Source organism: Perognathus longimembris, chromosome 9 (assembly GCF_023159225.1).
Source record: "Perognathus longimembris pacificus isolate PPM17 chromosome 9, ASM2315922v1, whole genome shotgun sequence".
Lineage (NCBI taxonomy): Eukaryota > Metazoa > Chordata > Mammalia > Rodentia > Heteromyidae > Perognathus > Perognathus longimembris.
Window position 1 is genome coordinate 47452386 of NC_063169.1, and position 14869 is coordinate 47467254.

Here is a 14869-nt window from a genome sequence, read left to right on the forward strand (position 1 = left end):
CCTCTGCAGAAACAAAAATGACTTATAGCTTCCAATTATAATATTCCAAGATATAATAGAACTGATAAAATTTGGTATCACAAGTTTTCCTTCTCTTTCTTTCTTTCCCTCCCTCCCTCCCTTCCCCCACTTTACTTTGTGTGGTTCTGGGACTTGAACTCAAGGCCCAGGAGCTGTCTCTGAGTTTTTTTGTTGAAGGCTAGCAGCACTTCTCCATTAAAGCCACACTCCACTTCTGGCTTTTTGTTTGTTTGTTTTTGTCTTTGTTTTTTGATGTTTAATTGGTGATAAGAATCTCAAGATCTTTCTGGCCTGGGCTGGCTTCAAATGCTGATCCTCAGATTTCAGCCTCCCAAGTAGCTAAGAAAGGTGTGAGCCACTAGCACCCAGTAGATATTATATGCTATATGTTATCTCTCAGGCGCACACCTTAGGAGACTCAATTATACAAATGCAGTCATTTGTTACACAGTTACAATTCTTCAAAATGTCAGCCCTCAACTGGATTCTAAACTGTGAAAGTTGCTAGTCTCAAAGCTTTATCCCCCTATACCTCTCTGTCAAAATACAAATAAAATAAATAAAAAATAAACACATACATAAAAGTTTTAGGAAAGAAATATTTCAAAAAGAAACAGCATGAAGCCAGGTTGTTTCTCCACTCATGGAAACACGAATGTAGTTTCTGATGTCCTGCTGTGTTTCCCTCTTCAATATTCATTTGAGATCAGCAGCAATGTTCAAAAACAACTGTGTCCAAAATGGGAAAAGGCAGGGCTGCTTGGGAAAAGGAGGGGCGGCGGGGGAATTGGAAAACCGACTTTGGTATCTGCACAGCACCAGCCATCACCAGGCAGCCTTCTGTTTAGGTTCTGTCAGCTGTACCTCAGGCGTCCCGACACTTTGTAATCAGAGGATTGTTACCTGTTACGTGCTATTTGGCTTGTACCCCCTAAAAAGTTTATAAGGGTTTATTAGCCTGCTGTGGAATATACATTCTGTTTATCCTGCAGTAAATTTAATCTTCTGAAGTGTGCCACTATGGAGCAAGGCAGCCAGAACAAATGCAGGGAAAATTACTCAGGGTGGAGTCAGGGTTGCAGTACACCTACTTTTTCAAATCATTTTACTCACAGTTGCCATTGTGGGCTTTCCTAAAGCAGACTCAAGTAGCAGTAGTTACTAGGAAACAGAGATCTGTGAAATGTAACTGGCATGCTGCCTTGGCCTTCCCTCAGTCCCAAACTGTGCTTACTGCTCACAAGCTACAGAAGTAACAACACCCACCACACATTGATTCTCTTTTCTTTCCTTCAAAGACCTGCAAAATTCTTGATAAATGCTACTGAGTATTTATAAAATATGGCTCTGGCTTTTCCTCAGAGCTATGAAATCAATCAAATCTGGGAGGAAGCTCACCTTCTCCACACTGCTCATTGCCTGGAAGTAGATGTTGTATCCTTTGCGTGGGGCTAGAGGGGGGTTCCAAAAGCCTTGATAGGTTCGGTTGTCACCCACGGTAAATGGTGCAGGCTCGGGTAGATTCCCAGGGGGTAGTTCCGCAGCAAAGTAATAAGGTGCACCCCCACTCATGGCATTTTGGTATGTGATAGGAACTTGATAGCATTCCATGGCCCCGGCTTCTCTCTTGGTTCGATGTGGGTGCAACTCCTCCACGACAATCTGATAAGCACTTTTGGGAGAGGAAAGAATTTGCACTTAGGAATTTGAGATATTAAGACATTATTACTATTATTATCATCATCATTAGTTCAGTAGTTGTACAAAGGCGTTTCAATTACACAAATCTGGTTACGAGTACAATGCAATGTATCTTCCTCTGAGCCTCTCCTTCCATCCTTCTCCACCACCTTTCTCCTTCCCATCTCGACCCTCAAGCTATGTAGTTCAAAGTTCACGAAACATACATAATGACTGCGTGTTCTTACTCTTCTTCCCTCCATGTGCCCTCTCTTTTATCCTCCCTCATTCATTTTGTTAATTGATTAAATGGTTCATTAGTTGCTCAGAGGTGTTGTGCCATTGAATCCCTCACCTGAGTATGCTATCTTTTAGTCAGTTTGTTTGTATTTATAGACAATACCCCCATAAATGTTTTCATGTATTTTTATATCTTTGATGTAACTTCCACTTAGGAGAGAAACCATGTGCTCTTTTTCTCTCTGTGCCTGACTTAATTCAGTTAATGTAATTTTTTCTAGGTCCATTTTCCTGCAAAGAACATACTTTTTGGTAAAATTTCATAATTTTTTGGGCACTTTCATGGTCTGTGTGTGTGTGTACGCATGAACACGTGTGTGTATATACTTTACTTTTTCTTAATCCATTAATCAACATTAAGACTTAAAAAATCTTTAACTGTTATTACAAAGATAAAGTACAGATTGATTATAGTTATATAAGTCAGGTGAAGAGTACATTTCTTTTTGGACAAAAACAACAATGAAGACAAAAACTTATTTCTATTTCCTGGAGTTCATTCAATAAATATTACATTATATGATCAGAAGCATTTAGACATTGTGTATTCCTCCCCTTAGAGTCCTGTATAATTTATCATGTTCCATTATATTTTAGATCTAGCCTTTTCATATGAGAGAAACATAAGCACCCTTATCTTTATGAGATTCGTTTTCCTAAAATAAAGATTTTTAGGGCTGGGAATATGGACTAGTGGTAGAGTGCTTTCCTTGTATACATGAAGCCATGGGTTCGATTCCCCAGCACCACTTATATAGAAAAAGCCAGAACTGGCACTGTGGTGCTGTGGATCAAGAGGCAGAGTGCCAACCTTGAGCAAAAAGAAGCCAGGCTCAGAAGACAGTGCTCAGGCCCTGAGTTCAAGCTCCAGGACTGGCAAGTGGTTAACAATCAACGTACCACATCTCAAAGTATCTAAACTCAATCTTAACCTACTGCACTCTTGTTTACATGATTTTTGGCAATAAAATGAAAGTTTTACATGCATTCTTAACCCCTCTACACTAACAGGGATGCTAAGGAACAGAGAAAAGTAAGCCATCAGAAAACCGTACACATTCAAAGATTGAGAGTAAGCCACTTCATAAGGACCCTGATATTAAGCAGACTCACATCGTGGATTAAGTTCTGTGGTTTCTCTCAACATTTAAAGTTAACATCTTCTATAGAGCTGATATTATGAGAGACCCTGCTCATGGCCTGGCAGCATGACAGCCTCGGGTGGGACTGGCGGCGCCGGTTTGCAGTTGTCATAGCCTTAGAAACAGAATGTGCTGACAGGCTTCTCCACCTCTTGACCTTGCCACGGCATCTTCGTTGGCTCAGAGCTATGCACAGCTAAAGTACAAGTGACATGCGGCAATGCGGGCACAGATGGACAGAAATCTGTCCTCACCACTAAAATAGACCGCCTCCTTCTTCTGGAGTTTTTAATAATAAAATGTTACAAATTGTGGGAACAGATGGCATTTGGCCTATTAAAACTCTAACCTAAACCTTCTCATACTTTGCTTAAACGTCTTAAAACTTTTTGATAATTGATGTTATTTTATTGAGAAAAAAAAGGAAAATGATAACCTTAAAATAAAGATTATCCTGGTAACTAATAATTATTTTTCTTGCAAATTTCCAAAAGTGATATATAAGTATTATTTCTTTGAAGAATATTCCCTGGGTTGGGGTAAAGTTTTAGGGAAGGTATATCTAGGAAATTAGACATTGTAATTTTATATATTCCTGATATTGTTAAAAGAAATATATTTTACTATTGTTATTATTATTATTATTATTATTATTATTATTATTAGGTCATGGGGCTTGAACTCTGGGTCTGTGCACCGTCCCTAAGGTCTTCAGCTCAAGGCTAGAACTCTATCACTTGAGCTTAAATGCTACTTCCATGGTCAATTGGAGATAAGAGTCTCACAGACTTTCCTGCCTAGGCTGCTTTTGAACAACAATCCTCAGATCTCAGCCTCCTGAGTAGCTAGGATTACAGGCATAAACCACTATTGTCCAGATTATTTTTACATTCTTTAAAAGTCCAGAAAATTGTCTGGTGAGGCTTACATAAATTCAATATAGATGAGCTGTATATAGGGTTGCACGTTAAAACTTGAGAACTTAGCAAATTTGCTCCTTCTATTCTTCTCTATAGGCAAAACAATTGCTATTCATTAACTCTCCAAAGAAATAGAAATATTTTATTTAATATAGCTCATTAATATGAAGAGTGAAGGAAAGTTGAGTCTGCATATAGGAAAATTAAAACAATTTGGATGTGGTTTGAGATTCTAAATTAAACTGAAAGTTTGTTTTACATACAAACAAAAAACCTTCATAGATTAGCAGGAAGAACTAAATTTAATTAATAATATCAAGAATCACCTTTCTTACAATTAATAAATTTCCTATTTTTTTTCACTGAAACATCACCAAGACAATAGAAAACTGGTATCTCCTGAAAGTGAACATAAATTTTATTAATGCTAGAAATTATGATTCTAGTCAGAAATCTTTCTAATTTCAAATCATGTTAATTTCATTCTTCTCTATAACTTCTGGGCTAGGCCACTGATGGTAGACATGCCTTTGACTAAATGCATGCCTTCCAGTTTCCCATGCAGTAATCACTGGTCAATTTAAACTACTGAAAATATGTAATCCTAACCCTAGGAAAAGAAAGGAGGAATGGTCAACTGTGAAATGCATACTAAGCAAACTTAGTCCTTTGTAGTTTTAATTCATAATCCTGTGGACACACACACAAACTTACACATATATCCTCATCTTTCTATTAAAATTTAACCCTCTATTCTGCTCCCAATGAATGATAATGACAGTTATCCAACCTTCCAATAATTTAACCTAATCCTTAAAAGGGAAGTACTTTGTTAATCATTCCCTTCTCTAGAAAAATCCAGAAGTCTATTTTAACCAATTCTCTTCAATTGACAAAGTTTCCACATTTCAAATTTAGATAAATCATGCATGACAGCTTGTGGTTCTCCAGATAGTTCAGGAACAAGGAAAGGAAGGTATAATCTACTCTTGGAGAAAGAATATTTTGAGTACATTTCTATGAGGATAAACACCAACCTTTGGTTAGCTTTCATATTTGATATTGTTCCTAATTAAATGAAAGAGAAATGATTGTGGTTTTGTAAGTTGGAGTTGTTTTATAAGGCATATTTCTACCTGTCCATACAAATAGTCTATTAATCTTGCAATACAAATTTTGTTTGCTAATATTATTCTTTTATTACTTGAACGTCATAGGAGAAATGACACATTGCATTTCTTTTATTATTGCAAAGCTAAGGCACATAGAGTTTAAGCTACCATTAAAACTTATGCCATGAGTATCATGTTCTTTTCTGTTTTATATTACAGTGTTAGGCACTAAATGTTTGTTTCAAGCCTTTTCCACTGATTTGCAAGTTACAACCTCAAACAAATGCCATAGTATTTGGAGATGTGGAGGTCTTTGGAAATCAGTTGGTTAAAATGGCAGGCCCTTAACCAGGACTGAGTCTACTCCCTTGATCTTGAGCTGTGCAGTCTTAAGAAGTGTGAGAAATAGAAGTGTATCTAGAATTTCGTTACAGTAGCATGAACAAACTGGTAAGTGTGCATATGAAAAGACTTCAGAAATTTTACTTGTAGGCATATTTACTAAAATATTCTTAACATAGAGAGCTACTGTCCCTCCCCCTTCCACTACACCAGACCATCCTGCCAGGAGAAAAGATATAACTAACACCCAGTTCCTTTTCTGGATATTATTCAACCTCAACTATGTTTAACTCCCAAGCTGATAGAGAAGAGATTATTTTTTAAAATTTAAGTGTGGTTGTAAATAGGATAATGAACATTTGTAGAATGAAGAAACTGCTTTTGCTTTTTCTATTGATGTTTTTACTTAGTGCGGACATATCTGAAGCTCTGTTTTTCTTTCTGCTTGAAAGGAATTGTTTTGCCTCAAAAATTTCCCACACTTTTCGAGTAATGTGAGTTTTCTCAAATAGCTTTCTTCCTGTGACTTTCTATCCACTCACCCACTCAGTCCCTTCATTTAACCATTCAACACTGAACATCCCATAAAGGAGCTGAGGATAAAGGTGGAAATGTCCCAGTTTTTATGAACCGTGTATTTGCTTTTCTTTTCTGTTTTGTTTCCAAAATGTAATGCTTGCTAACCTCTCTGAAGTTGAAGCCAATTTAAAAACAATAAAAAAATTAAATTATTTAATTTCTTCCAAACGCTCTCAATTTATGAACTGTCATTGTGCCTGGCATGCCTTCAGTGATGGTGACAACCACCCAGGAGTGTTCGGAATCATCTTAAATCATTTCTCCTGTGTCTCTTTCTGTTACACTCAAAGCAGGCTGAAATTAATTCAGAAACACTTCTTGAAAAAAAGTTAAAAAATTGTTTCTGTTATAACCGATCAACGCCTTAGAAAATGAAAAGCTATTTTTCCATGTAATAAGATTGCTCAAAATCCCTTATTATTATTTTACTATCATATCTTGGGGAGTCATGAATCAGTTCCTTCAAACACATACTGCTTTGAGCTGTTTCTGTTTCTTTTGCTCATTGAGAAAGCATGTGTTTAATCTTTAGAGCGAACAACTGTAATTATAGTAACTTCTCACCAAAATGTTTGTACATATCAAGAAACTATGAACACGACCTAAAGTCATTTAACTTAAGATGGAACTCCTAACTATGAAGTATAAAGTTAAAGACACTCTCTTTCCTTAATTTTTCAATTTGAAAAGCCAGTAAATGTGTCCATTCCTTCCCCTTATTTTTGTTCATGCTGAGGACTGAATTGGGGGCCTTGTGCTTCTACTTTTTAAATCTGTTTTTATTCATGCTAACTTATTTATCAATATGAATTTATTAAAGGACAGACAATAATGAGAAATCAAATTAGAAGTGATTTGACTGATTTCATGAAATAAACTAGTTTTTTTCATTCTTATGGTTGTTTAATTATATAATGGTTCTTAACTCTAGTTATATCCACATATTATTTGAATTTAGTGCTGTAGGGCTAAGTTTATTCCAAATTTACTGTAATATTTTATTCATTCCATCATAGTCATATATTCCCAGTCCTTTTGATTGAAATTTTAAAGTATAATTGTGATTATATTAAAATGAATACAATGGCATGATAAATTGTTAGTCAATACTCAAATATAATTTTGTATGTTTAAAATTTTAAAATGATTTTTATTTCCAAAATAATATTTGATTTAGCATTAGTAGTATTCACTTTTAGGTTTCTTTGGAGGCTAAATGATGCCCTCGTATCTTATAATTTCCCTTCAGCTTCAAGCCTGTAAGACAACATAAGGAAATTTGGCTGTTATCTCAAAAAGAGATGTAATAAATGTGGGAGATAGTTTTCCTTATTTGTAAATACGGAGCTGTAACCAATAGTATCTGATTTAAACTTACATGGACCCCCCTCCACAAAAACAAAAAGACTAAATAAATCTTCTGTGGATATGGTGAGTTTTAGGTTGCATAATCTCATGGAGAAAATAAAATGACACATTATTCAGTAGTATATAAGCAAATCATATTGTGTCTAAAATTCAGAAGAGATTTCATAACTCCAAAGTTTACTATGTCCCTCATGAACATATTTCCCCACTACCTTAGTCATTGTTGTATGTACTGCCCTACTGTTAACATTCAGATGGCCAAAAGGGTATGGTTAAATTATCACCTTCCATCACAATCATATAACCCTGTCTCCTCCAGCTCACTTCTTACACACATAAGCCAGTTCCCCCACAAGTCTTAATTTCTATTTAGGATTCAGTTATTTAGGATTCACAGTTATTTAGGACTCAACGCTCCAAAGTCCTTTGTCTCTACAGTCTCTATTCATATTTTATTTTATTTTTCTTTTTTGCCAGTTCTGAGGCTTGAACTGAGGGCCTAAGTATTGTCCCTGGCTTCTTTTTGCTCAAGGCTAGCACTCTACCACTTGAGCCTCAGTGCCACTTTTGGCTTTTTCTATTTAAGTGGTGCTGAAGAATTGAACCCAAGGCTTCATGCATGATAGGCAAACACTATACCACAAGCCACATTCCCAGCCCTCTCTTCATATTTCAATATGCTGTGTTTTTCCCATTCCCATGTTATCATCATTTCACAAGTCAAGCTCTGTATTTAACTGGGTTAATAGCACACTCCTTTTCATATACTTCATTTTTACTCTTTCTCTGAACTGATATATACATATATTATATTAATATATAGTATATATAATATATTAATCTTATAGTAGAAGGATATAAGTACATAAAAGCACAATATACCAAAAGGAGACGAGTAGCTGGTTTTTTATAGCTCATGCCTATAATCACAGCTATGCAGGAGGTTGAGAATGAAAGGATAGCAGTACAAGACCATGCCAGGGAGAAAAGTTGATGAGAACCCCTTCTATACTAATATCTGGGCACAGTGATGTATGCCTGTCATCTCAAGCTACATGTGAAGCTTAGATAGGTAGAATCATGATACCAGTTCAGCCCTGACAGAATAGTTCATGACAAATGGTTCCAGGAGAGGGAGATAGATATGGCATCCTGTGATCCATACAATGACAGGAAGGCCTGGTTGTGCGGATGGAAGCTCAGGTGTGCCCAGACAGGAAGTGATACTATGTTCTAAATAATATTGATAATAAGCAAAGCTAAAAGTATGGGTCAGTGGTATTGCAGTGGCTTAAAAATATCTACACCCAGAGTTCAAATCCTGTCATCATCAAAAACAAAACACAAAAGGAGATAATGACTCTGATGAAAGAAATGGGAATGTAATATTGGAAAGTGCTATTGTATGGAATGGTTAAGAGACCTGGACATCCTTTGATGGAGAACTTGATGCAACAGATTTTCGTTGTATGAATGGGCATTATTATTTCTTCCTATGTAAATAATAACCTTAAACTCTTGAGCGCAAAACATCATGTGTGATCTTAAGTGTCCAGGGGTCAGAAATTCAAAAGTAGGTTTGCTAGCCAATTCTGGCTAGCAGTTTCTCATAAAGTTACAATCAAACTAGGCTGGGGCTGCAGGCACGTAAAGGCTAAAAGACATTAAAAGAAAGGGTGCCCCTCCTCTCATTGTCTAGTAGAAATCTTTCTATCTGCTATGATTCTGATGAATAAACTTAAATGTTACTTGATTTAACAGGAACTTACAACATTCATACTCAGAAAATGGCAAACATGATTTCAACTTCGCTTATATCTTAGGACATTTGTATTTCAAATTCAAATAATTTTGTTGTTGTTTTTCTGACTGTGATTACAACAATCTGTAAATTTAGGGGAGGTCATCATATACTAAGGATGAGTAATATATCCATAATGTTTAAAGGTGAATATATGACCAAGTGATCTTAGGAAGACAATTAATATACAGTGTTTGAATGAATCACTTTTTTTTTTCTTTCTTGTACTGCGGCTTGAACTCTACGCCTGTGCTTTGTTCAGCTTTGTGCTCACAGATGGTGCTCTACAACTTAAACTATGTTTTTTTGCTAGTGAACTGATGAGAGACTTTTGGATTTGTCTGAGGATTATATGCATAAGCCATTAGCACTGGGCTCATATCTATATTCAGGTCTGCTTTGTATGCTCTTACTGGACCTAGTTACTTACTCTATTTCGTTAAGAAAAATGGTGTTTTTTAGCTATATATAATGACTGTATCTAAGTGATCTCACTAATCTATGTGATGTATAAATGTGAAATTAGATGTATGTGTGTGAAAATGGAACCAGGCAAACTGAGGCATGGATAGAGTTGAGGATGGGGAATAATGAAAGGGATGACAAGGATCAAAATTCATTGCAATTTGAAGACTAAATGGGGAATTGAAACCCTTTTGGATGATAGATAATAAAAATTAAGAAAAAAAGAAAGAAAGGAGAAAAAGAAGGAAGAAAGATATAGAGCGAAAGGATGAACAGAAAAGGACGGACGAATGGAAAGAAGGAAGGAAGGAAGGCAGGGAGGAAGGAAAGAAGGAAGAAAGGAAGGAAGGAAGGAAGGAAGGAAGAAAGGAAGGAAGGAAGGAAGGAAGGAAGGAAGGAAGGAAGGAAGGAAGGAAGGAAGGAAGGAAGGAAAGAAAGCAGGCTACAACATTAATTCTGTAATAGGTATCATTTTGTCTAATTAAAGTCAGTAGACACTGGACATCAGTGGCTCATGCCTGCAATCCTAGCTACTCAGGAGGCTGAGATTTGAGGACTGAGACTGGAAACCAGCCTAAGCAAGAAAGTAGGTGAAACTCTTACCTCTAATCATCAAAAAGCTGAAAGTAGAGCTGTGGCTCAAGAAATATAGCATAAAAGCTCAGGTACATTTCCTGGGTTTTGAGTTCAAACCCCAAGACCAGCACACACACACACCCTCCCCCACAACACACACAAATTGAGCTTACATTTGGAAAATTCTGAAATAAAATATACTTTCATTTAGGTTGCCTTATAATAAACTAAACCTAATTGCAGAGGAACAAATATCTGTTTTAATAGTATTTCATTTCTTAAAGTGAGGCAAATTATTCTATGAAATTTATTTTAAATGCAGATTATATTTATTTTGAATCACAGAAATGATTGTCAAGTGATGACAGGTGTGAGGACAGATCTCAAGAAAAAAAAAGGTGGAAAAGAGATTCAAAGTTCTAGTTAAGAAAGAAACATCCCATCTTTGGAATGATTATAAAATAAGAATATAACTTTCTAGAAGGACAACATTTGTCAAAAAAAAAAACAGCACACATATTACACATTAGCACCAGAGGCACTCATGATGGGCAGGCAGCAGCGACCAGAGCAATAATTGATGCCGACTGTGGTATCACTTACAATGGATATTTTCATTGTACCCACCATGAGCTTAGAGAAAAGCTTGCTGAAAAATATTGGTAAGGCAAACAAAATATATGAAATAACTTCAAGTTCTGGAGAAAGTGGTCATTTTTGATTTAGGGTACAAACACTGAAAATATTACTTAATAACTTAAAAAACAAGAACTTGACGTTTTGGTTTTTTTTTTTTTTTTTTTTTTTGTCTCAGCTACAGATGCTACTGTATTCTCTTCCCTCTAAGCTTTATACATCCTAACTTGTGGAAGTTTAATACATCCTAAGACTTTGTGTAACAGCACAGCTGTGCCTGTATTTTCATTGCTACTGTCTTAATATGGCCTGTTAGTGCATCTCACAGGAACCATTTTAGCCTTCCATCGGCATTAACCTCAGCCTGTTCTTTTTGCTTCTCTTGGTAATCCTTCTAAAATGCAAAATTGCTCAGGGTAATTGCAGTTTACAGTCTTGTGGCCAACTTCAGTTTTTAGACTGGCACTACACAGCCTCATGCTGTAGACCTGCTTATCTCTTTAGCCTCAGCTCCTGTCCCATCTGAACTATTCAAGTGTGTTGGGCTATGTCACATATGCTACCATTTGCTTTGCAGTCATTGGGAAGGCCTATCAAGCTTTTCAGTAATTTGTTCTGCTGGTCAAAGTGACTCTTGGCCAAATTCATTTCTCCCTCTTCTCAAACCATGCAGACAGAATATCTCTATCTGCTGTCATTGGACTTATACTATTTAATTATCAGATATATCATTGTAATATTATGTGTTATTATCATTGTATTACAGATCAATGAGCCTACCACTCTCATTCATGGGCATATGAATCCAACTTAACTCTTGGCACGTTCAGATTGCTATTGCATTTACATATGGGGGCCATTATTAATTTCAGTTTTCTTATTAAAGCTAACCCAAATTAAATATATAAACTCTATGCAACATTGTTTTCCAGTTGCTATAAACGAAGATTTGGAATTGGAGTTTGTTTGTCATTAGGAATATCAAAGAAAGAAAAAAAAAGATATCCATGTCCATTGGAGCTGGAAATGAAAGTTTGGTAAAATGCCATCTAGCAGAAGGTGGGACTGTTATGAAGTAGCGAAAGATAGACCCACTATTTCAGGCTGAGATCAGCAAACAAGATAATTATCAGTTGCTTTTAGGTGGTCTAGCTTGCGGTAAATTGTTCTGCCCTTTTGGGGATGACCACAGACAGTGTGGAGTGGCATTAAGCACTAGCAAAAATAGACTCTTACAGGCTGACATGTAAGAAATAAAGCAGAAATTCAAATAATTTCAAGTACAGCTAAAGGAAGCTTTGTGCACCCAATGTACACAGGGTTAGACCATACAATCAGTGCCATGGAGGCTGAGGACATTAGCATGAACTGTCCTTTTGTTGTTGTTGTTGTTTTAGAAAATCGTAGAGCACTGGATCACATAAACTAGACCATATAAAATGGCTCCAGTTACTGATGGTGAAATGTAAGGCAGGAGTATGGGCACAGGAAAATGGCAGCACTACTTGACTAGAGAATTTTAAAAGCATTTAAGACCAAATTGTCTGACCAGATCAAGAAGTTCAATGCACTGGTCCCAACTATCAAGTATCTGAGCAAGTCATTACATAAACTATAGTACTACTGGGTGTGATCAGAACATCAATAAGAAATCAAGAGAAACTTTCCTTGACAGTAACATTCACTTAAAAAATGCTATTTTTTATTTTAGTATTAAATTATATCTTATAGTGTTTACTTTTGTTGAGCATTATTCTCCTACATTTTATTATTTGGAATTCTCAGCCATTCGGCTCTAAACCATACACAGTGAAAAAAGCCTTCCTAACAAATAAAAATAAAACTTGTATTTCTCTGACAGAAAAGAAGGTTATATGGTCATTAAAAATTCACTTTCACACTCACAGAGTTCACTCTCTATGGATTTTTAGCAATCAAATATTATGATATATAAAGGTAAACAAAATAAAAAGATTGTGAATTTAAAACGTATTACAGAATATATACTAAATTCCTGAACATTGTCAATGATGAAAGGACTTACAAAAGCACAGGATGTCCAACAATCTATGAAGAACCTGGGCATAGACCTTGCATTTTGTTGTGGTCATTTTATCTTTGATTCACAATGCCCAGCAAAATATGAAGTACTTCATACATGGTCAGTGAAATTTTTTGGGAAAAATGATTAAGTGACGAGAACTAATGCGAATTATATAGTATAGCCCAGTAGAATGATAATGATGATCGATGATGAGGATGTTTGGTGGTAACCCATGTTTTCAGTCTATATGAAGTAAAACTAAATTCACTCATATATCTCAGATAAGTGCAGGTAGCTGGTAGCTCATTTAAATGGCAATAGACCTACATACCTACAAAGTAATTTTTGTCACAGGTAGGAACTTGTGAATATCCCTGATTACTTGTCAGTAGAAAAGTATGTTGAGTGCGGCATTTTCCCCTTTCTCTTCTGGATCAAGCAATCAGATACACTCAGGGATCATTGACTCATGAATAGCACTATATACTTACTTTGAATTTTCAAGTAGTCAGTATTTCAAAAGTGTTTACATTACAAGTACACTTAGTTACCTCTCTTGGGAGTGTGGCGTTCCCCTGACTCAGCCAAGATACAAAGTGAGAGTCTGTTTTATGATTTATGGTCTCATACATATTATATATTGCATATATTATATATGTAATATATGATATATAGTTAGTAATGTATATATTTATAGTTAATTATATACATATATAGTTAATAATTGTGTTCCTATGGTTAACTGCATTCATTTGACATATAGAACAAAAACAATTTAATTTTTTAAGAAAGTAGGTAAACTACTTCAGATGATTACATTATGATCTATCTGTATTAATTTCTGTGCCTGGATTTTCTTCTTAGAAAGTGAATGGCAAAGTTCCCATTAACCTAATAGTTTCAACTGGAAATTTCCACACATTATACACGTTCATCTAATTAGAATTGTGTAAAAATTACAATGTTTGGAATAGTGTGACTAATTCCCTACAGAGGACGTGACTCACAGATTTATGAAAGAAGAAATAATAATTTTTAATAATATATGATACATTTTCACATTGTAAAGGTAATGGAAACAGCAAATTAAACTTTAATATCTATTACAGAATTCTTGATAAAGAACAATGTAGGAGCTAAAAGGTCATATAGGTTTCATTCATTTTCACAATTCTGCTTATATTTCCTCAAAGCTTCCTGTTTCTCAATCACTCATGAAATTATTCATAACTGATTTACTGCAGTGAACAAGAGTCATTTCCTCATCCTATTTCTGAAAAATATCTTCAAAGCTTTTATACCACAGACACCAACAGAGGAAGAAGCCAAATGAAATGAGACTAAAGGAAAAAAAAAAGAGCAAAGCTCTTCAATCAAATAACTCAGAAGTGAATGGCTCAGTTCATGAATATCTCCAAAAATCCCCTTAGAATTTTGCTCTTAACTATTTACAGGTTTCATCCAAATGAAAAGTGAATAAGCAGAAGAAAATAAAAACAAAACCTTCCTGACATTAATTATCAAGCGAATGCCTCTAAGGCATAAGGACTACTTTACTTGCTGTTAAGCCACCTTGAGAAAAGGTTTCTCTTCCTCACTGCTGTTTTGGCCATTATTACCTCTTACCTGATAGGTGCACCTTTGGCTTGGGCTGGTCTCAACAGAACAGTGATTGTGGTGGCAGTTTCATTGAGAGAGGCATCAACTCCTTCATAGTCAGGCAAAGTTGGAGCTGAAATATGAGCAATGAGAGAGAGAGAGAGAGAGAGAGTTCAATTTAGAGTAACATATCATGGGTCAGTATAAGTAAATGAGCCTACTTTAACACAGAAACCAACTTATTTTTTAATCATCTACAGTGTATCTGATTTTACGGCAAAACA

General features: G+C 35.6%; 1 protein-coding gene across 7 annotated transcripts in view; it reads right to left on the reverse strand.

Annotated features, from left to right (window-relative positions):
- Positions 1-14869, reverse strand: part of Ptprk (protein tyrosine phosphatase receptor type K) — a 481811-nt gene that overhangs the window by 100695 nt on the left and 366247 nt on the right. For all 7 annotated transcript variants that reach the window (XM_048354055.1, XM_048354054.1, XM_048354057.1 and 4 more), the window contains exons 11-12: positions 14613-14718; positions 1420-1693 (exon numbers count right to left, since the gene is read on the reverse strand). In XM_048354055.1, coding sequence (XP_048210012.1) covers positions 1420-1693; positions 14613-14718 — 380 coding nt within the window. The remainder of the gene's footprint in view (positions 1-1419; positions 1694-14612; positions 14719-14869) is intronic.